The sequence below is a fragment of the Mizuhopecten yessoensis genome, unplaced genomic scaffold, assembly GCF_002113885.1.
Source record: "Mizuhopecten yessoensis strain PY_sf001 unplaced genomic scaffold, ASM211388v2 scaffold4599, whole genome shotgun sequence".
NCBI classification, from domain to species: domain Eukaryota; kingdom Metazoa; phylum Mollusca; class Bivalvia; order Pectinida; family Pectinidae; genus Mizuhopecten; species Mizuhopecten yessoensis.
Window position 1 is genome coordinate 850,346 of NW_018405627.1, and position 21,996 is coordinate 872,341.

Here is a 21,996-nt window from a genome sequence, read left to right on the forward strand (position 1 = left end):
TCGGAGGTAACGTTTATAGAATACAAGTGTTCGATAGGGTCGGATGTAGCGTTTATATACAATACACGTGTTCGAAAGGGTCAGAGGTAGCGTTAATATACAATACACGAGATCGATAGGATCGGAGGTCACGTATATATACAATACACGTGTTCGATAGGGTTGGAGGTAGCGTTTATATAAAATACACGTGTTCGATAGGATCGGAGGTAGCGAAAATACAATGCACGTGTTCGATAGGGTCGAAGGTATCGTTTATATACAATATACGTGTTCGATAGGGTCGGAGGGAACGTTGATACAATACAGGTGTTCGATAGGGTCGGAGGGAACGTTTATACAATACAGGTGTTCGATAGGGGCGGAGGTAACGTTTATACAATACAGGTGTTCGATGGGGTCGGAGGTAACGTTTATACAATACACGTGTTCGATAGGGCCGGAGGTAGCGAATATACAATGCACGTGTTCGATAGGGTCGGAGGTGGCGTTTATACAATACAGGTGTTCGATAGGGTCGTAGGTAACGTTTATACAATACAGGTGTTCGATAGGGCCGGAGGTAACGTTTATATACAATACACGTGTTTGATAGGGTCGGAGGTAACGTTTATACAATACAGGGGTTCGATAGGGTCGGAGGGAACGGTTATATACAATACACGTGTTCGATAGGGTCAGAGGTAACGTTTACACAATACACGTGTTCGATAGGGTCGGAGGTGACGTTTATACAATACACGTGTTCGATAGGGCCGGAGGTAGCGAATATACAATGCACGTGTTCGATAGGGTCGGAGGTAACGTTGATACAATACAGGTGTTCGATAGGGTCGGAGGTGACGTTTATACAATACACGTGTTCGATAGGGCCGGAGGGAGCGAAAATACAATGCACGTGTTCGATAGCGTCGGAGGTAACGTTTATATACAATACACGTGTTTGATAGGGTCGGAGGTAACGTTTATACAATACACGTGTTCGATAGGGCCGGAGGTAGCGAAAATACAATGCACGTGTTCGATAGGGTCGAAGGTAACGTTTATATACAATATACGTGTTCGATAGGGTCGGAGGTAACGTTTATATACAATACACGTGTTCGATAGGGTTGGAGGTAGCGTTTATATAAAATACACGTGTTCGATAGGGTCGGAGGTAGCGTTTATATACAATACACGTGTTCGATAGGGTCGGAGGTAACGTTTATATAAAATACACGTGTTCGATAGGATCGGAGGTAACGTTTATACAATGCACGTGTTCGATAGGATCGGAGGTAACGTTTATATACAATACACGTGTTCGATAGGGTCAGACGTAACGTTTACACAATACACGTGTTCGATAGGGTCGGAGGTAACGTTTATACAATACAGATGTTCGATAGGGTCGGAGGTAACGTTTATATACAATACACGTGTTCGATAGGGTCAGAGGTAGCGTTTACACTATACACGTGTTCGATAGGATCGGAGGTAACGTTTATACAATACACGTGTTCGATAGGGTCGGAGGTAGCGAAAATACAATGCACGTGTTCGATAGCGTCGGAGGTAACGTTTATATACAATACACGTGTTCGATAGGGTCGGAGGTAGCGTTTATATACAATACACGTGTTCGATAGGGTCAGAGGTAACGTTTATACAATACACGTGTTCGATAGGGTCGGAGGTAACGTTTATATAAAATACACGTGTTCGATAGGATCGGAGGTAACGTTTATACAATGCACGTGTTCGATAGGATCGGAGGTAACGTTTATATACAATACACGTGTTCGATAGGGTCGGAGGTAAAGTTTATATACAATACACGTGTTCGATAGGGTTGGAGGTAGCGTTTACATAAAATACACGTGTTCGATAGGGTCGGAGGGAGCGTTTATATACAATACACGTGTTCGATAGGGTCAGAGGTAGCGTTTACACTATACACGTGTTCGATAGGATCGGAGGTAACGTTTATACAATACACGTGTTCGATAGGGTCGGAGGTAGCGAAAATACAATGCACGTGTTCGATAGCGTCGGAGGTAACGTTTATATACAATACACGTGTTCGATAGGGTCGGAGGAAGCGTTTATATACAATGCACGTGTTCGATAGAGTCGTCGATAGGGTCGAAGGTAACGTTTATACAATACAGGTGTTCGATAGGATCGGAGGTAAAGTTTATACAATACACGGGTTCGATAGGGTCGGAGGTAGCGAATACACAATGCACGTGTTCGATAGCGCCGGAGGTACAGTTTATATACAATACACGTGTTCGATATGGTCAGAGGTAGCGTTTACACTATACACGCGTTCGATAGGATCGGAGGTAACGTTTATCCAATACACGTGTTCGATAGGGTCAGACGTAACGTTTACACAATACACGTGGTCGATAGGGTCGGAGGTAACGTTTATACAATACAGGTGTTCAATAAGGTCGGAAGTAGCGTTTATATACAATACATGTGTTCGATAGGGTCGAAGGTAACGTTTATACAATACACGTGGTCGATAGGGTCGGAGGTAACGTTTATATACAATACACGTGTTCGATAGGGTCGGAGGTAACGTTTATACAATACACGTGGTCGATAGGGTCGGAGGTAACGTTTATACAATACAGGTGTTCCATAGGGTCGGAGGTAACGTTTATACAATACCCGTGTTCGATAGGGTCGGAGGTAACGTTTAAACAATACACGCGTTCGATAGGGTCGGAGGTAACGTTTATACAATACAGGTGTTCCATAGGGTCGGAGGTAACGTTTATACAATACAGGTGTTCCATAGGGTCGGAGGTAACGTTTATACAATACAGGTGTTCCATAGGGTCGGAGGTAACGTTTATACAATACAGGTGTTCCATAGGGTCGGAGGTAACGTTTATACAATACAGGTGTTCCATAGGGTCGGAGGTAACGTTTATACAATACAGGTGTTCAATAAGGTCGGAAGGAGCGGTTATATACAATACATGTGTTCGATAGGGTCGGAGGTAACGTTTATACAATACACGTGGTCGATAGGGCCGGAGGTAGCGTTTATATACAATAAACGTGTTCGATAGGGTCGGAGGTAACTTTATACAATACACGTGTTCTATAGGGTCGGAGGTAACGTTTATATACAAGACACGTGTTCGATAGGGTCGGAGGTAGCGTTTATATACAATACACGTGTTCGAAAGGGTCGGAGGTAGCGTTTATTTACAATACACGTGTTCGATAGGGTCGGAGGAAGCGTTTATATAAAATGCACGTGTTCGATAGAGTCGGAGGTATCGTTTATATACAATACACGTGTTCGATAGGATCGGAGGTAACGTTTATATACAATACACGATACATGTGTTCGATAGGGTCGGAGGTAACTTTTATATACAATACACGTGTTCGATAGGGGCGGAGGTAGCGTTTATATACAAAACACGTGTTCGATAAGGTAACGTTTATACAATACACGTGGTCGATAGGGCCGGAGAGAGCGTTTATATACAATACACGTGTTCGATAGAGTCGGAAGAAGCGTTTATATACAATACACGTGTTCGATAGGGTCAGAGGTAACGTTTACACAATACAAGTGTTCGATAGGGTCGGAGGTAACGTTTAAACAATACACGTGTTCGATAGGGTCGGAGGTAAGGTTTATATACAATACACGTGTTCGATAGGATCGGAGGTAACGTTTATATACAATACACGTGTTGGATAGGGTTGGAGGTAGCGTTTATATAAAATACACGTGTTCGATAGGGTCGGAGGTAACTTTTATATACAATACACGTGGTCGATAGGGCCGGGGGTAGCGTTTATATACAATAAACGTGTTCTATAGGGTCGGAGGTAACTTTATACAATACACGTGTTCTATAGGGTCGGAGGTAACGTTTAAACAATACACGTGTTCGATAGGGTCGGAGGTCACGTATATATGCAATTCACGTGTTCGATAGAGTCGGAGGTAGCGTTTAAATACAATACACTTGTTCGATAGGGTCGGAGGTCACGTATATATGCAATTCACGTGTTCGATAGAGTCGGAGGTAGCGTTTATATACAATAGACGTGTTCGAAAGGGTCGGAGGTAGCGTTTATTTACAATACACGTGTTATAGAGTCGGATGTAGCGTTTATATACAATGCACGTGTTCGAAAGGGTCGGAGGTAGCGTTTATATACAATACATGTGTTCGATAGGGTCGGAGGTAACGTTTATATGGAGGTAACGTTTATACAATACAGGTGTTCGATAGGGTCGGAGGTAACGTTTATATGGAGGTAACGTTTATACAATACAGGTGTTCAATAGGGTCGGAGGTAGCGTTTATATACAAAACACGCGTTCGATAGGGTCAGAGGTAGAGTTAATATACAATACACGTGATCGATAGGGTCGGAGGTCACGTATATATACAATACACGTGTTCTATACAATACAGGTGTTCGATAGGGTCGGAGGTAAAGTTTATATACAATACACGTGTTCGATAGAGTCGGATGTAGCGTCTATATACAATACACGTGTTCGATAGGGTCTGATGTAGCATTAATATACAATACACGTGCTCGATAGGGTCGGAGGTAACGTTTATATACAATACACGTGTTCGATAGAGTCGGATGTAGCGTTTATATACAATACACGTGTTCGATAGGGTCGGAGGTAACGTTTATATACAATACACGTGTTCGATAGGGTCTGATGTAGCATTAATATACAATACACGTGATCGATAGGGTCGGAGGTCACGTATATATACAATACACGTGTTCGATAGGGTCAGAGGTAGCATTAATATACAATACACGTGATCGATAGGGTCGGTGGAAGCGTTTATATTCAATGCACGTGTTCGATAGAGTCGGAGGTAACGTTTATATACAATACACGTGGTCGATAGGGTCGGAGGTAACGTTTATATACAATGCACGTGTTCGATAGAGTCGGAGGGAGCGTTTATATGTAAAGTTTATATACAATACACGTGTTCGATAGGATCGGAGGTAACGTTTATATAAAATACACGTGTTCGATAGGGTCGGAGGAAACGTTTATATACAATACACGTGTTCGATAGAGTCGGATGTAGCGTTTATATACAATTCACGTGTTCGATAGGGTCGGAGGTAACGTGTATACAATACACGTGTTCGATAGGGTCGGATGTAGCGTTAATATACAATACACGTGATCGATAGGATCGGAGGTCATGTATATATACAATACACGTGTTCGATAGGGTCAGAGGTAACGTTTACACAATACACGTGTTCGATAGGGTCGGAGGTCACGAATATATGCAATTCACGTGTTCGATAGAGTCGGAGGTAGCGTTTAAATACAATACACGTGTTCGATAGGGTCGGAGGGAGCGTTTATATACAAAACACGTGTTCGATAGGGTCAGAAGGAGCATTTATATACAATACACGTGTTCGATAGGATCGGAGGTAACGTTTATATACAATACACGTGTTCGATAGAGGCAGAGGTAGCATTTATATACAATACACGTGTTCGAAAGGGTCGGAGGTAACGTTTATATACAATACGTGTTCGATAGGATCGGAGGTAACGTTTATATAAAATACACGTGTTCGATAGGGTCGGAGGAAACGTTTATATACAATACACGTGTTCGATAGACTCAGAGGTAGCATTTATATACAATACACGTGTTCGATAGGATCGGAGGTAACGTTTATATAAAATACACGTGTTCGATAGGGTCGGAGGGAGCGTTTATATACAAAACACGTGTTCGATAGGGTCAGAGGTAGCGTTTATATACAATACACGTGTTCGGTAGGGTCGGAGGAAGCGTTTATATACAATGCACGTGTTCGATAGAGTCGGAGGGAGCGTTTATATGTAAAGTTTATATACAATACACGTGTTCGAAACGGTCTGATGTAGCATTAATATACAATACACGTGATCTATAGGGTCGGAGGTCACGTATATATACAATTCACGTGTTCGGTAGGGTCTGATGTAGCATTAATATACAATACCCGTGATCGATAGGGTCGGAGGTCACGTATATATACAATTCGCGTGTTCGATAGGGTCGGAGGAAGCGTTTATATCAAATGCACGTGTTCGATAAGGTCGGAGGTAACGTTTATATACAATACACGTGGTCGATAGGGTCGGAGGTAACGTTTATATACAATACTCGTGTTCGATAGGGTCGGAGGTAACGTTTATATACAATACGTGTTCGATAGGATCGGAGGTAACGTTTATATACAATACACGTGGTCGATAGGGTCGGAGGTAACGTTTATATACAATGCACGTGTTCGATAGGGTCGGAGGAAGCGTTTATATAAAATGCACGTGTTCGATAGAGTCGGAGGGAGCGTTTATATGTAAAGTTTATATACAATACACGTGTTCGAAACGGTCTGATGTAGCATTAATATACAATACACGTGATCTATAGGGTCGGAGGTCACGTATATATACAATTCGCGTGTTCGATAGGGTCGGAGGAAGCGTTTATATAAAATGCACGTGTTCGATAGAGTCGGAGGGAGCGTTTATATACAATACACGTGTTCGATAGAGTCGGATGTAGCGTTTATATACAATTCACGTGTTCGATAGGGTCGGATGTAGCGTTAATATACAATGCACGTGATCGATAGGGTCGGAGGTCACGTATGTATACAATACACGTGTTCGATAGGGTCCGAGGTAGCGATACAATACACGTGTTCGATAGGGTCGGATGTAGCATTAATATACAATACACGTCGGAGGTAACGTTTATATACAATACACGTGGTCGATAGGGTCGGAGGTAACGTTTATATACAATGCACGTGTTCGATAGAGTCGGAGGTAGCGTTTATATACAATACCCGTGTTCGAAAGGGTCGGAGGTAGCGTTTATATACAATACACATCTTAATTGATAAATATCGATTAAGTTACTTAGTATGCTAAACGACTTTATAATTCACTTATGAAGAAGTATTAACAAACAAAAAATGATTGTTATAGCAGAAGAAGCGTGCCAAAATTTGCCAAGAAATGTCATCATTTTATTTTGCAGCCCGTAAGAGAACTAAATTTAATTACTTCTTGTTTGATATTTAGACGTGTCGGAGTACGTTTGCTTTGTATTCTACGTGTTTTAAAAAGTGTCTGCCTAGTTTTGCCGACATGTCTTGCACTGAGATTTTATTGGGATATTTGTTGTGAAGGTATCGTACTCGCTGCTTTGTATTTTCTATATTTAGTTGATTTGGTTTGTGCCTTGTGCGTCCCATCTATAAAAGCAGTATTCCAGTTTAGGTCAAAGTATTGTTTTGTATGCATTTGCATGTTCTTAAATGTGTTGGGAGTTTATTTATTTTCAGGTTGCGTTTTAAAAATCTTTGTGATTGGTTTCATTAGAGGTAACGTAGATAAATGCCCCATTTGAAATCACCATGCAGTGATAGTCCGAAGTATTAACTTTAGTCTACTGAGCATCATGGATATCAAGGGGTTACGCTAATTTTCGCCCTTTACATACCTGGAATATGGCATAGTAAAAATGAAGGCACGTTGGTTGCTATTTGATTGGTGTCAGGTAAAAAAACACCATGACCAATCACTTGGCTGTTACTTGTCCTTTGAAGGTTATCAAGGAGCGACGCCCGACTTCAAAGCCTATCATTTTTACCGTCACGCAACCGCGAGATTCTTTTGATGTAGACCAAAGGACCGAACTAGTCATCTCGTCTCATCCACAAGATGTGCACACTGAGCCTTCATTTCAACAAATTTTTATTGACAGATGTTATAGTCAAATGGATTGAATAACAGGCAAGCCTATATACATTCTGTCCATGGGTGGCTCAAAATTTGATCATATATACAATGTAGTTACAACAATAATGATTAATTAATTGAAGGATACTTTGAAATGAAAAATTATAAAGAGTAATACTAATTAAAGGTAAGGGGAGATAACTCCAACATGACAAACACAAAGGGGATAAACACATCATAGGACATCACAATAACAATACACAAACAACTCACAATCATACATCCAACACACATACAATTATTTTCTTATTAAATAGTCACAGTCAGTATATCATATGTACAGTAAGAGTAGACTTTGACCAAAAGTCCATGTGCATTTATGTGCACGGGGCATTGCTACCAATACTGTTTATGAGTAAAAAGTACAAATTTAAATAATGTGACAGAAAGGCAATATAATATTATGAACAAAATATAACAAACCTACTCAACTATAATCTCATTTATCATTATGCATCAAAAAGTTTATACTTTGTTATTCCATTAAAAATTCTATCTAGATAATACATCATGGCTTTCTACGTCATATAAAAAATAAAACGCCTAGTTTTTCCAATAAAAATCTGAATATGACTTAGCATCTGTCTGTTTATATTCAGATCACATGTACGACAACCTTATGGTTATGGTTACTTATATTATTCAAAGAAGTAAACAAAGTATTTCGTTGTTCGATATACAGTGGACAATTGAAGAAATAATGAGTCTGTTTCATATTCAAAAGAACAAACACAAGTTGGACTATCTATTAAATTGTCACGACATAAATCAGAATATAAATTACAACAGGAATTTCATAATTGGCAAAGAATAATATTTACCATTCTTTCACCGTCGTTTTTAAAAATTGAAGCTACTTCTCTGTCCTTAACTTTATCTTTATTTTGTAATTTTTTAAACAGAGCAAGAGATGAAGAGTTCAACATACCAGTATCCATAGTGTTGACATCGCGGCACATACAGGTGAAAAAACTGTCAAAATAGTTATTAGTTCTACACATAGGTGGGTTAAAGAGTCTGGTTAGTCTAAGAGAGTAGGGATTGTTATTATGATTGTTAATGAAAGGATTTGTGACATTTTGCAAGTATTGAGGCGAGAGTCCATGCATTATCTTATACATCATTATTTGTTTATGTTTGTACCTTCTTGCAGACAGTGTTTCCAAACCAAGTTCATTATGGAGTTTATTGTGCGATGTCCCTGAACGAAGACCAGTTATAATCCTAGCTGCTTCTAATTGTACAGATTCAAGTAATTCAATAGATTATAAGGTGCAATTATCCCATACAATGTCTGCATACTCAAAAATTGGTCTAATAAATGCAATATATATCTTAATTAATGATTTACGACCTACCTTAGATTTGATATAACAAAGAACATTTTTTTCCATTATTTTACTAAAGTTACTGGTCTGTAGTTTAATACATCATTAGATGATTCATTACCCTTATAAACTGCATTTATATTTGCTTGTTTCCAGCTATTGGGAATGTTTTCACTCCTGTTTCTAGTGTTTAATTAAATAAGATCATGAGGGGTAATTTAAGAGAGGAATTCAATCTTTTAATAATTTTGGGAACAATTCCATCAGGTCCAGGGTGCTTATTTATATTAAGAATATTAATTTGGTCAGCAACATCTTGTTCAGTAATATTTATATTAGATAGTGAATAAGTAATTGCTGGTTGTGCTGTCTGAGGTAGTTGGAGGTCAGGTGAGGATGTGGAGATATTGATGAAGTGATTATTAAGGACCTCGGCTTTATCAATAGGACGGTGAACGGCTTGGTTATTAATTACAAGAGGAGGAATTGGAGAAGATTTATTGGTGAAGTTAGAGATAGATTTAGCAATTTTCCACCATTCATCTGGGGGATTCTTATTGTCTTTTAAAGAGTTTTTTAGGGTTTTGATAAATGTTGACTTAGCTTCACGGATCAGGTCAATGGCTTCATTCTTGAGAATCCTAAATCTGTTCCAAAAGTGAGGACTATTTGTTAATTTGGCCTTTCTGTGAATTCAATTGCGTTGTCTCATCTTTAATCTTATGTTGTTGTTCATCCATGGTTTATCATTAGGACGTACTGTTATTACTTTAACAGGAATGAAGTCATTTACCTGATCCATGATTAAATCAGTATATGGTACTGTTAAATGTATTAGATGGTACTGTTAAATGTATTAGAGTCCTGGTTTGAAGATAGATTCACCCAGTCAACATCAAGAAGAGTGTTACTCATACTTTCAAAATCACCTTCTTCATATTTTAATTTTTTTTTCTTATAACTTGCTTATTTGAATACGCCAAATAAAATGGATGCATGCACAGAGTGTATACGTATTTCTAATTATGTTTCGATTGTTTATAAAGATAACATCAATGGAAGTGGCACTCTCCTGAGTTATACGTGTAGGTTCATTAATAAGGCTAGATAAGTTATGCTTAGTAAGGAGTCTTGAAAGGTGATGATTAGGTAGAAGGGTTAACATATCGATATTAATGTCACCGGTGAGTACCACATCCATTGAAGTATCAGTAGCTCTGGTCAAAGTATCATCTAGTTTGTTCCAGTAATCAACATTACTATCAGGTCTGTATATGCATCCCAGTAAAAGTTTGTGATTATTAATTATTACTCATAACCAGATCAATTCAATATCATCCCTTTCCAATTCAATTCGTCTATTAATCATGATAGTATTTTCATAATAAACAATAATCCCCCCGCCTGGACCTGTAGTTTTATCTTTTCTGTGAGGAGAGGAAGTAAAAGAGTGCATGTGAATGTCGGTGTTAGTTATTAAAGGATTTAGATGGGATTCTGTTATACAAACAATATCAAAATTTTCTAGCTCTGCTTCAATAAGGGGTATTTTGTTTCTAAGAAACCTCACATTTAGATGAACTAGATTTATTTCTGTGTCACAACACCGTATCATAATTATAAGATGCGATATAAGAATAAAAGATAAGTTATCGAATCTAGGAAACGTAATAAAATGATACAAATAAATATGACGAAAGCCATGATAGATATCGAGATATAGTTTGATTGAATATAATAAATATAGCCGGAGGTCAACCTTTTCAAAGATAAGAATACAAACCAAATTAACCATTGTCGATGTGGAAACTATGAACAGGAAAGGATCGGTCAGTCATCCGGCTATAAAGAAATTTCACCGTCGTGATATCTGAAATCCAGTTGAGCATGGATGAGATATTACAGTAACACAAACATAAAACAGCTATCATACACATACACACACAATTTACATCAGAGAAACACATGTTGACAAGAAGAGAAATGAACAAGACACGTCAGGGTGCTTGAAACGCTTCAAGCATAGGCCCTAGGATAATTTATACTAATTTAAAATATCTATCTATACAACAACAACATAAGAGACAAAAAATCGTAAATATTTCATCCTTCACAGGTAACATATATATATGACAATAAGTAAAGTATCTGTGCGTCTTTTTATGGGGGGGATAGGAGAGAAATATTGGCATAGTAAAAGTCAATACATGTATTAAATACACTGAGCCTTCATTTTTGCTGACATATTCCAGGGGTGTAGAGAGCGAAAGTGAGCGTAAGATATCGCGGATGTCTACTGAGTTTGCGTATTGCAGAGTTATCTTCTCTTGGGAGCAGGTATTGATTGTTACAACGTAACAAATTCCCCAAACTGCTCCCGTAGTCGCAAATGGTGCTGGCAAAGAATTTGCATTACCATAGTACATTTACTACGTTGGAGCAAAGTAAGAAAATTTGGTTTTCTGCAATTCATCATCACATTTCTTAAAATAAATAAATACTATTTTATTTTTTAAATTTCATATTTGAGGGAATACAGTCCAAACTTAAATCTGAGGTGATCAAATTCTCGAAGATTAAGTTGTTTGATGGGCCGCTCTTTCTCGATGCGTGACGCATAATTCCAATAAGGGGTTGCCACTAGGACTCCCTTGTATAACTCCATTATATATGTCCATCCTTCCTTACAACATATGCGTTCCATAGCCTACATCTTAAAAATAATAGACACAAGTTTTTTTTATGATATATGACACGAGAGTGATGTATCGAATGCAAGCGACTCTTAACTTGTCTTTTTTCTATTTGTTTTCCCAACACCATTGCAGGGTCCTCCTCTCGCGCACCTATTTAAGTTAGGTCGGGAGCGGTAGCAGATCCAGATATTACACGGGAGTCCATATCATCATGAACTTCATGCTAAGGATTGCTTTGTAGACGTAGAGAGGTATATTTAATACAGTTACATGCTTTTCCTAGTTTATCAATACAACTACAGGGTTTCAATTCCTCGTACAAATGTAGGTCAGGAGCAGAGGCCGCTCCAGAAGTTGCGAAGAATTCTATGTAACCGTGGTCACCGTCTGTTTGACAGTATGGTTTACTGATAGTCTTACAATTTTTGCATCTACCTGTGTTTTCCCGGTGATAAGTACTGTTACATGGCTCTATAGTTTCATAAATATGAATGTCTGGAGCTGAGACAGCCCCGGATTTGCTTCCGACTGATGTGGTGAAGCACAACCCTCTATGAGGTCTTTCGGAACACTGATAGGGCAACAAACAAAGATCCGCCTCAGAGGCCCATGCCCGAACATCAGTAGTTTTCTTTAGTGCAGGGCGTACCAAATTGACCATTTTCACACACGAACTAGTAGTCTTTGGCAATGTATAATGATGGTCATTGATGTCTTCATTGATCGATGAGTCCTGTGCAGACTCAATAATCACTGTTTCGGCTCCATCGTCTGATCTATTGGATGTATTAGGCCAGTATGGCGTTGGTCTTTCTCTTGTTCTGCAATACAAAATGAGACACAGATGTGAGCATTTGTCAGTATTGCACAAAATGCATCAGATTCCTCCACAGCGCATCTAGATAAGCGAAATTATCTCGGGTAAAAGGTTGGTATTGCATAGGACCATTATCAGTGAATTTACATTTCCATCATAAGTTCCTCTACAAGCATTGCGTTCATAAAGCTATGAAGACAATTTGATCAGCGTAATTATGAAGCTTGTTTTCCCGCCTCTAATAACATAAGATAACAGTTAGAAGATATTTTTTTTTGTGACGTTAGGCTGTTCCACGAAACTCGTTTGCACTGCGGACACAGAAACTTCAATATCGGAGCATCCGTATTGAGGTCAATAATAGCTAAATGAACGGCATTTTTTCAATGTTTATGTACCTGCATGAAATTAAGAAAATGACGTTGAATATTTTTATATTAGATAGGCCCTGCATCAGGAAATGTTGAGTTTTTGCGAAAGGCAGATTTATTCATTTTTGTATTAAATACAAAAATGAAATACGAAAATAAAAATGATTATATAACGCAAATTGTACTAACCGTCTTTTGTAGAGAATCAGCAGCACCAACATAGCTAGGATAGCCACGGCACCGACACTGGATCCTATAATGGCCTCGACATAATCTAGGAATCATAAGTGGTATCATGTGAGTAACATACATACATGTATACAGTATAATACAGTTTATATAATGAAAATGTTTGAAAATAAAATAAAAAAGAAGAGGAAAAAAGAAAAAAATATTTTCGAACAAATGGAATACACACTGAATTATCACGGAGAATGATCTGTTTATCTCATAGAATCTTCATTAACACTTATAGCTGCTCAGCATCTAGTTAAAAGTATGTGTTTTCTTTTGTGAATAGAACATCCATAGGCAAGGGAGGGTCAGTAGTATCCAACGTAACACTAAAGACATCATAATTATGATGACGTGCACAATCGGTTCATGGCATTCATAGCCTACATGAACGCAATCTGAATATGGCAGGGTTGTATAGTGACAACGCCCTATAAATGTACCTATTTATAGATATATACAGCAAGGTTGGTTACTGTACTTACTCTTAGATTGTTCCATATTTATTATGGGTACTGCTTTGGGATTACACAGATCAGTCTTTTTGCCCATCACACCTAGGAAATTGATGTATACAAAAACCGTTAAAAATACGTCGTTGTATGTCAAAATAGAGGTCAAGAGTATATATAGTTTATTAACTTTTCCGCGATTACTTAAAGTAAGCAATCATTCGACCATCCTCGACACTCCAGGGATTACGCTCACTTTCACTCTCCGCACCACTGGAATATGTCATAGCAAAGATGAAGGCACATGGCTAGCTATTTGATTTGTCTCAGGAGTAAACACCTGACTAACCGCAGGCTTGATACTTGTCCTTTGAGGATTACAAAGGTTGCGACACCCGACTTCAAAGTCAGTACTTTTTACCGTTATGCGACAGACAGATTCTTTTGATGTACATCAAAGGACAAAACTAGTCTTCTCGTCTTATCCACATTGAGTTGCACACTGAGACTTCAATGTTGCTGTACCATATTCCAGGGGTAAAGAGAGTGAAAGTGAGCGTAATCCCTGGATTATCAAGGATGTCATTTGACATGCATTGTATCACAGAAAAGATGGGCAAGTGTTTATTTGATTGCTCTTTATCTTATCGTAAAACAAAAACAAACAAACAAAAAAAGAAACAAAATGTACCCACAGAAATAACCGAAATTTAGCTATGTAATCTCAGGTATATTACGAGTATAAAGACATTTGAAAAAAAGGGCAACGACCACGACACAAAAATAAATTATCTTGAAGGTGAGGTATCTAAGGCTTATTCGTTTATCAAACGTTTGTAAAACATTAAAATACAATTCAGTATATGTACATGTATCTAGTTTTGCCTTTGATGTCTACTCTGGTTCTGTAAAATGAGATACAACAGCGAACATTTGTCAGTTATGGTCAAAGTTTAAAACATGATGACTAACAAAGCTTAAATGCACTCTAAAATGTTCCATATCGCTACACAGGGTTTTTAGATTGGCAACAGTTTGATAAATCTTCGTCACCACAAAATACAATGAAATAGTGAAATGATAAATGAACTATTTATTCATTAATGCATATAGCACGTACACCAAGTACAATAACAAACAAGTTAGTGGATCCTACACATAACATACTATCAGTACAAAATAAACTAAATACATTTAACCACTTGGCATAATGACGACAATACACGGTTGACCTGTATTAGGTCAACCGGTATAGGGGATAAATATACCCTGGGAAATTATCTCCGTATTTTGAGTGACTACAATTTCACGGGTAAATGGTTAGCACTGTTTGCGACACACTCGTAGAAACATTGACAATTTAAATCTCAGAACAGATGAACGTTTTAAGTACTCGTGACGGCAAATTAATTCAAGTCTGCAGCAACATTAAAATTTTTGTTGTTCTAAGCAATATCACGTGCCTTATATCATACACCGATTTCAATTGAAGGCACGGTAGTCTAGTGGTAGGACGCCGGGTCGTAACCGAAGGGTTGCGGGTTCGAGTCACGGTACGGCACTGTGTTGTATCGTTGAGCAAGATACTTTACCCCGCTTGTTCCAGTCTACTAAGCTGTAAATGAGTACATGGTTGGACAGTGCTAGAACTGTAGAATGCTAGCTGTGAGCCCCGAAATGGCAGCACTCGCTGTATGCTCCCCAGGGAGCTGAGAAAGATATTGACTGGTCGCAAAGGCCCTATAGCCATGGATAATAATTTGTGAACCGCTTTGAGACGACCTACGAACTAGGCTGTGATAAAGCGGTATATAAGAACCTCGAATTATTATTATTTATATTATTATTATTATATGTGACGAATATGTTGTGTTTTTCAAACATTATCAGATTTCAGATTCATTTTTTTTAATTGAATTATCAGGATACAGTTTTCAACTGGCAAAGAAAACATATATCGCAAAGTCAATTTGTAAAATGAAAATTATAAATTAAAGATACCTAACGCTGAATTTGTTTTTAAAAAGATTGTGTCCCATAAATACAATTCAATATAATCTATCTAGTTGTTCCTTTGCTGTCTACTTTGTCTGTTTGCTTCGTTTTTCAGTTCTGTGGTGCCTTTGTGAGGAGGCACTGTGATTTTTATTTTAAAAATATGTTTACCTATAGTAATCTGAGTCCAGATTTTTCAGAATCATATTATTGTCATCCAGTGATGCTAGATTGCGTTATGTAAACAAGACTTGTGATTAATTGTCGTGTCATACCTACTACCATTGTAAAAAGTCGCGTAATTAGAACCAAATAAAATGTGTTGCCATGGTTATTATGACAACAAGTAGTCGTGTTACTGTAACGCGACTAAAAATAACCGGATGGCTAGATATAAACCATCCTCGATATCCAGCAGTTGCGCATCCTTGATATCCATCCCTGGAATATGTCATTGCAAAAATGAAGGCATGCGGCTAGCCATTTGACTGGTGTCAGGTAAAATAACCTGACCAATCACTTGGCTGATACTTGTCCTTTTGGGGATTACAAAGGAGTGACGCCCGACTTCAAAGCCTGCCTTTTTTTACCTTTTGATTCTGTTGATGTACATCAAAGGACCAAACTAGTCATTTCGTCTCATCCACAAGGTGCTGCACACTGAGCCTTCGATTTTGCTATGACATATTCCAGGGGTGTAGAGAGCGAAAGTGAGCGTAACCCCTAGATATCGAGGATGTGTATACAAATTTGTGAAGGTTAGCTTGCATACACCATGTTAAACACAACGGAAGTGCTCGCTTAAAAAACACTCACCGTTTGTGACGCAAATGTATCTATGTGTTTTCTTTGAAGAAGATACTGCTGCTGCTGCTGCTGCTGATGATGATGATAGATGTGAAGTTGATTGTTCGTTCTCTGGCTGAGTAGTAGCTTAAACATGTAATTACAACATCATTATTCATTAAAAGTGACATTTCTTCAAATCAGATATCAATTTTGCAGTATTTTTTTCACTTATTAAAGTAATCTTGTAAGTTTTTATGAAATTATTCCGTATCCTGTTTATCATTTATGAATGGAAATCCCGTGAAATGTCTGAACATGCAAATTTGGATCTTGACCACGACTGACCACACGTGCACGTGACATACTCGATTCGTACCCGAAACGCCGAGTGGTAAGGCAAGTGGGTTTTGTTTTGATAGGAATAATACACCGGCTGGCTATCCGAAATAATTAACAGGAATATAATGTTTATTTATTGCAGTTGTATCGATTGCACTTCTTTCAATTTTAAGTGTCTACATATCGAATTCACTGATAGATATTCTTCATTGGTACCAATTAAATACGGTGTTTGAAATTAATATATATATCCAACAAAATCAATCTCAATATATGTCAGGAATGGTTAATACTATACTTATACCTTGGCAATAATATGAAAATGTCCCATAATATACATAACGGATCTTCCATGAGTATCCATGTAAAATTGAATTTATTGAACGAGTTTAATCAATTCAATATGAAATGGACACGAATGTAGGATTCTGTTAATCACATAACATTCACAATTTGAAAAAAACCTTCAAATGCAAAATGTGTGTTATCAGATGACTCTTTAAAGGGCAAAACTGAAGTAGTTCGACCATAGAATTGTCGTTTATCGCAGTTCAATGTAGTTCCAGAATTAATAAAAAAATAATGCATGGTTTTCTGGAATGCCATAGCAAAATCGAGGCTCTGTGTGCACCACTTTGTGGATGAGACAAGACAATTAATTTGATCCTTTGATGTACACCAAAAGTATCTCGCGGTCGCGTAATGATAAAATAGACTAGACTGGCTTCAAAGTCGGGTGTCGCTTCACTGTAATCTTCGAAGAATATGAATATGTATCAGCCAAGCCAATGGTCAGTTTTTTTACCTGAACAATTTTAATAGCTAGCCAGACTCCTTCAACTTGCTATGCCAAATTCAAGGGGTGCAGAGAGTGAACGTGAGCGTATCCCCCTTGAGTATCGAGGATGTTCACAGTGTAAGGGAAAGATTGATGCGGTACGTGTACTTGTATGAGTGCCCTACCTGTACCGTCCTGGAATTTACAAGTGAATGGTTCTCTATTCCAAAGCCAAATAGATAGATGCGCCGTGGAACAGCCGGTGTCCTGTTCGTACTGATATAAGTGTGGTTCGTAGGCGAGTACTCCGTTGTGGTCCATCATACAGTTAATAGTGGCTCTCACGCAGGTTGCTGATTCCATAACAAAGATATGATCACCATAGGCTGTAAAAAAGGTGAAAGTTACTAAAGTATATATTTTATTTGTAGTACGGGTCAAATAAGTAATAGTTACGGTAGCTTCCCGAACAACACTGGATCCTTGTAAACGTATGTTATAGGATACGAGTTACTTAGAATTTCATACGGGGGAAGGAAGTAATTCTTACATTGTGGACAATATGAACCTTTCAAATTTCATTTTTATTATATATATAATATTTTTAATATTCTTTTAAACATGTTTGTTTTTGCATGTTTTATCGCGTTATTACCAATTGTACAATATTTACTTTTTAACTTTTAAACAGTAAAATTTTGCACATTCATGAACAAAAAATATAGACATCAGGTTATGTACGGTGGCTTATTTGTGCCGTTTTGTTGTTTCGTCTTTTCGATTTGAAAAGACAAGAAGGAGAAACCTTAAATCTTGGTTTTCGTCTATTTAATGTTAAAAGGTTAAATTGTTGTTAAAAATTAAAAATGTCGCGAAAGAAAAATAAATATATCCAGTGATCAAGGTCAATATCAAGGTATCTGGTGCATAATTTTTTTTTTTAAGATTCGGCTTTTAAAAGCAGGATTTCCTTAGCAAATCGTTAACGTAAAATTTACAAAATCTGTTAGTTTTTTATTTCATGCCTTCTGGTGGTCATTTCGAATCATTAAACATGCATTTTAATGTTGCATTCATTGTGTTGTGAATGTAAACAAGATTTTCATTAATTGATCTTTTATGGCATCCGGAGTTGAACAATGGTGACCAGAGCCCATATTAATTAAACTGTTCGTATGCCCAAGCATTGATTCTGTGGTCAAACCAGCTTTTTATAACCCACTTGAATCACGTGACAATGTCAAATTGTAAAGTGTAAATACTATAAATAGTTTTTGACTTTACATCGCTCCAGAATTCTTCCGAATCATAAACAAAATATTAAATTTTATCGATTCATCACCGGAGGAAGATTTTGGGCTTAAGCACAGAGACTGAGTTTGAGCATGAGAACGGTTTCCTGAATATGGGCTCAAGTGTTTCTGTAAGGTGACTACATCTGTTTTCTTGTATCATATTCCATATTAATATCTATACAATAAGGCCCTCACATTTTACTCTAAGTTATGCCTTTTTGATAAAACGCTAGCGTGTTACGAGTCTTTGTTCGGTTTACCTGAAATAAAATATCAATTTTGAAAATACGAAGAGCCAAGAAAAAAGTAAAAACTATAATTGGAATTAAAAATCGATTTAATGGAGGAAATTTTGAACAAAAGACCGCAAAAGTACAAGGAAAATATGACCAGGTGTTCCGGAAGGATACGTCAGCAATTCCACACGCAAATGAAAATTTAGGTCAATACAAAGCTTTGTCACATTCTGTTAGATAACAGTGGATTAGTATCAATATTTGAAACCTCGTGTTGTTAGCTTGTCAATGAACATTTGGAATTTGTCATAGTTAGTGGTGATAATTCTGCGCAAGTCCGTGGAAATGTAATCAACTCCGACATTTATACACCGTAGGCGGAGAAACAGAAATGTTACTACCAAGGAAGGGAAAGTTCGTGAACAGAAAATCAATAATATCGACACATGTGAATACTAAGTCTGTTAATCATGGTGTAAATAATGATCGAGGTAATAAACTGGTGTAGACATTTGGTAGCGTCCTTGATTTCAAGTTCAAGAGGATATTTGTTTATATACGATCTACATAGTCAATACATTTCCCTGCTAGTTCATGTAAAACATTATCGATATAGCTGAATGTAGGGACGGTCATCGTTATCTGTCCTGATCAATTCACTCTCATACCATTTTTTATCTTATTTTTAATGGTCAATCGACAACTATGGTCATTTCGGGCAATGGTGATTTTGTTTTTTAAACAAGCGTGATGTGAGTAGTGTATATAGAATCGGATAACAAGGAATAATTTTAAATTAAGCACTGTATGTGTAAATAATTAAAATATGAAAGAGGTTAAAATAATGAAAGTTAAAGAGATAATGAGTAGAGAATATATAAAATGTGATGTATAGATAACGTCAAATAGGATAAGGTGGCTTAAAAGACTTCAGAGTCAATTAAATAGACCGATGTCCTTCCAAAAGTTAAATAATGACTTAAAGTACACGGAAGTGAAAAGGGTTTTAATATCTGCGACTCGATAGAAATTATCACTAATGTGTCTGAAGTCAGAACAATCTAATAACAAAATGTTCCACTGTAAATGGAGTGTCACATGTGTGGCATGTAGAAGGATCTTCTCGTTTTAAAGGGTACGAATGAGTAGGATAAGTGTGCACAGTACGGAGCCGAGCGAGGAGAACTTCCCCTCAGCGATCTTTCAAAACAATTACAAGTTGACCAGACGTGAGTCACGGTTAGTCCCCACCGGTATGCCATCAGTCTGCTAGTAAGTCTTTTCACCCAACTCAATACAAATTTGGCAACCAGGACTTCATCCTAACCGTTTCATTAGCATTATATTATATGGTTGCCAAAATTAAAATTCAAAGAGAACATCGTTTCGTTAGTAATAATACTAATACGTTTCGAAAAACAATTATCCAAATTAACAGTCACGGCTAGTTATAATGAGTCTTTGACTCAATAAGTTTAACATATAATGTCAATAAAGTATATTAAAAAAGACATAATTATATGAATTAATCCATACCATTTTGTAGATAACAGCAAACGATCGCAGTAGATACATATGATAGCATGAAGAATGATGTACACATCCCCTCCATAATGACGACGATCACTGATCTATGTAAACCTATTTTAACAACGGTGTTGTGAAACCCTTATAAACGAAACATGTATGTTCTAGCATCTGGTTACTAATATCCTGTTTGTGTGTCGTTGTCATGCCATTCCCCCTCCCCCTCCCCCTCCCCGCAATACAGTTTACGGAAGTTGATATTGAACGTTCTGACTAACTATTACCAGTATCATACAATCCTGATTTATCATCCATCGGAAGGTGGTGGAGACAAGATTCTAACTACCAACTTCCGGTATTCGTTTAAGGACAACATCTGAATGGCCTATCAACAAAAATAAGTCCTGAATGTAAACGTTGAAAATTTTAAAAATAAAGTAATCACATATCTTAAGTATATCGTAGAGGACGCTCATTGATCAGCATTGCCTTACTCAACGCCACCGAGGCAGACGACACCGACGACAACTCTCGGTTTTATCTATGAAGTCACACATTGCCAGGCAATTGCGATCACGGTTTGATACTGTATGAAGCAAAAATTTACAATTTAAGTCTCGTATAGTTATTGCCTTTCTACATTTTTTTTAGTGAAGTTTCCTTTGTCAATTTTTATTACTACATTATAATCTCCTCTGGGACTGCCTTATACATATTCTATTGTACATGCACCAGATAAACACAAGTTGTTGTACTGGATGCTACTACGCACATTGCTTTCAACCAATAGACAAAAACGAAATACGACAGAAAATAATAAATCCTATTAATATACAAATTTTGTGTGTTTGAATATTTCGTCCCCGCGGATGGCACTGTGGATAGCGGACTTGTCTTTAACTAAGGCAGCCGTGGTTCGATTCCCCGATCGGACTTGAAAAGGCATGGGGTCACCTGTTAAATCACAGACCAACAATAGTGACTAATATAAGTTATAAAAATTTGTTTCGTAATTGTTGTAAACTAAATAAAGTTTATATTCTATTATAATATATATACAATGTAAACTTTACTGTATATTTACTCGTCCCTTTAACATCTATGGTCATTTAAGGACGTGTCAGGTTTTGTGAGACCAGTACCCGTCGGCTGTCCCATGTAAGCGTCGAACATACATTAAGGCTGTCTATATAACATACATTAAGGCTGTCTATATAACATACATTCAGGCTGTCAATATAACATACATTAAGGCTGTCTATATAACATACATTAAGGCTGTCTATATAACATACAGTAAGGCTG

At 37.5% G+C, this 21,996-nt stretch overlaps 1 protein-coding gene across 1 annotated transcript; it reads right to left on the minus strand.

Annotated features, from left to right (window-relative positions):
- Window positions 1–11,465: 11,465 nt before the first annotated feature.
- Window positions 11,466–20,887, minus strand: LOC110449375. The gene is made up of 6 exons (XM_021496220.1): window positions 20,701–20,887; window positions 17,819–18,019; window positions 16,544–16,660; window positions 13,766–13,837; window positions 13,236–13,320; window positions 11,466–12,679 (listed from the first exon to the last, which is right to left on the minus strand). Exons 1-6 carry the CDS (start codon window positions 20,774–20,776, stop codon window positions 12,082–12,084), a joined length of 1,149 nt encoding a protein of 382 aa, XP_021351895.1. The 5' UTR covers window positions 20,777–20,887; the 3' UTR covers window positions 11,466–12,081.
- Between the last annotated feature and the right edge of the window lie 1,109 nt (window positions 20,888–21,996).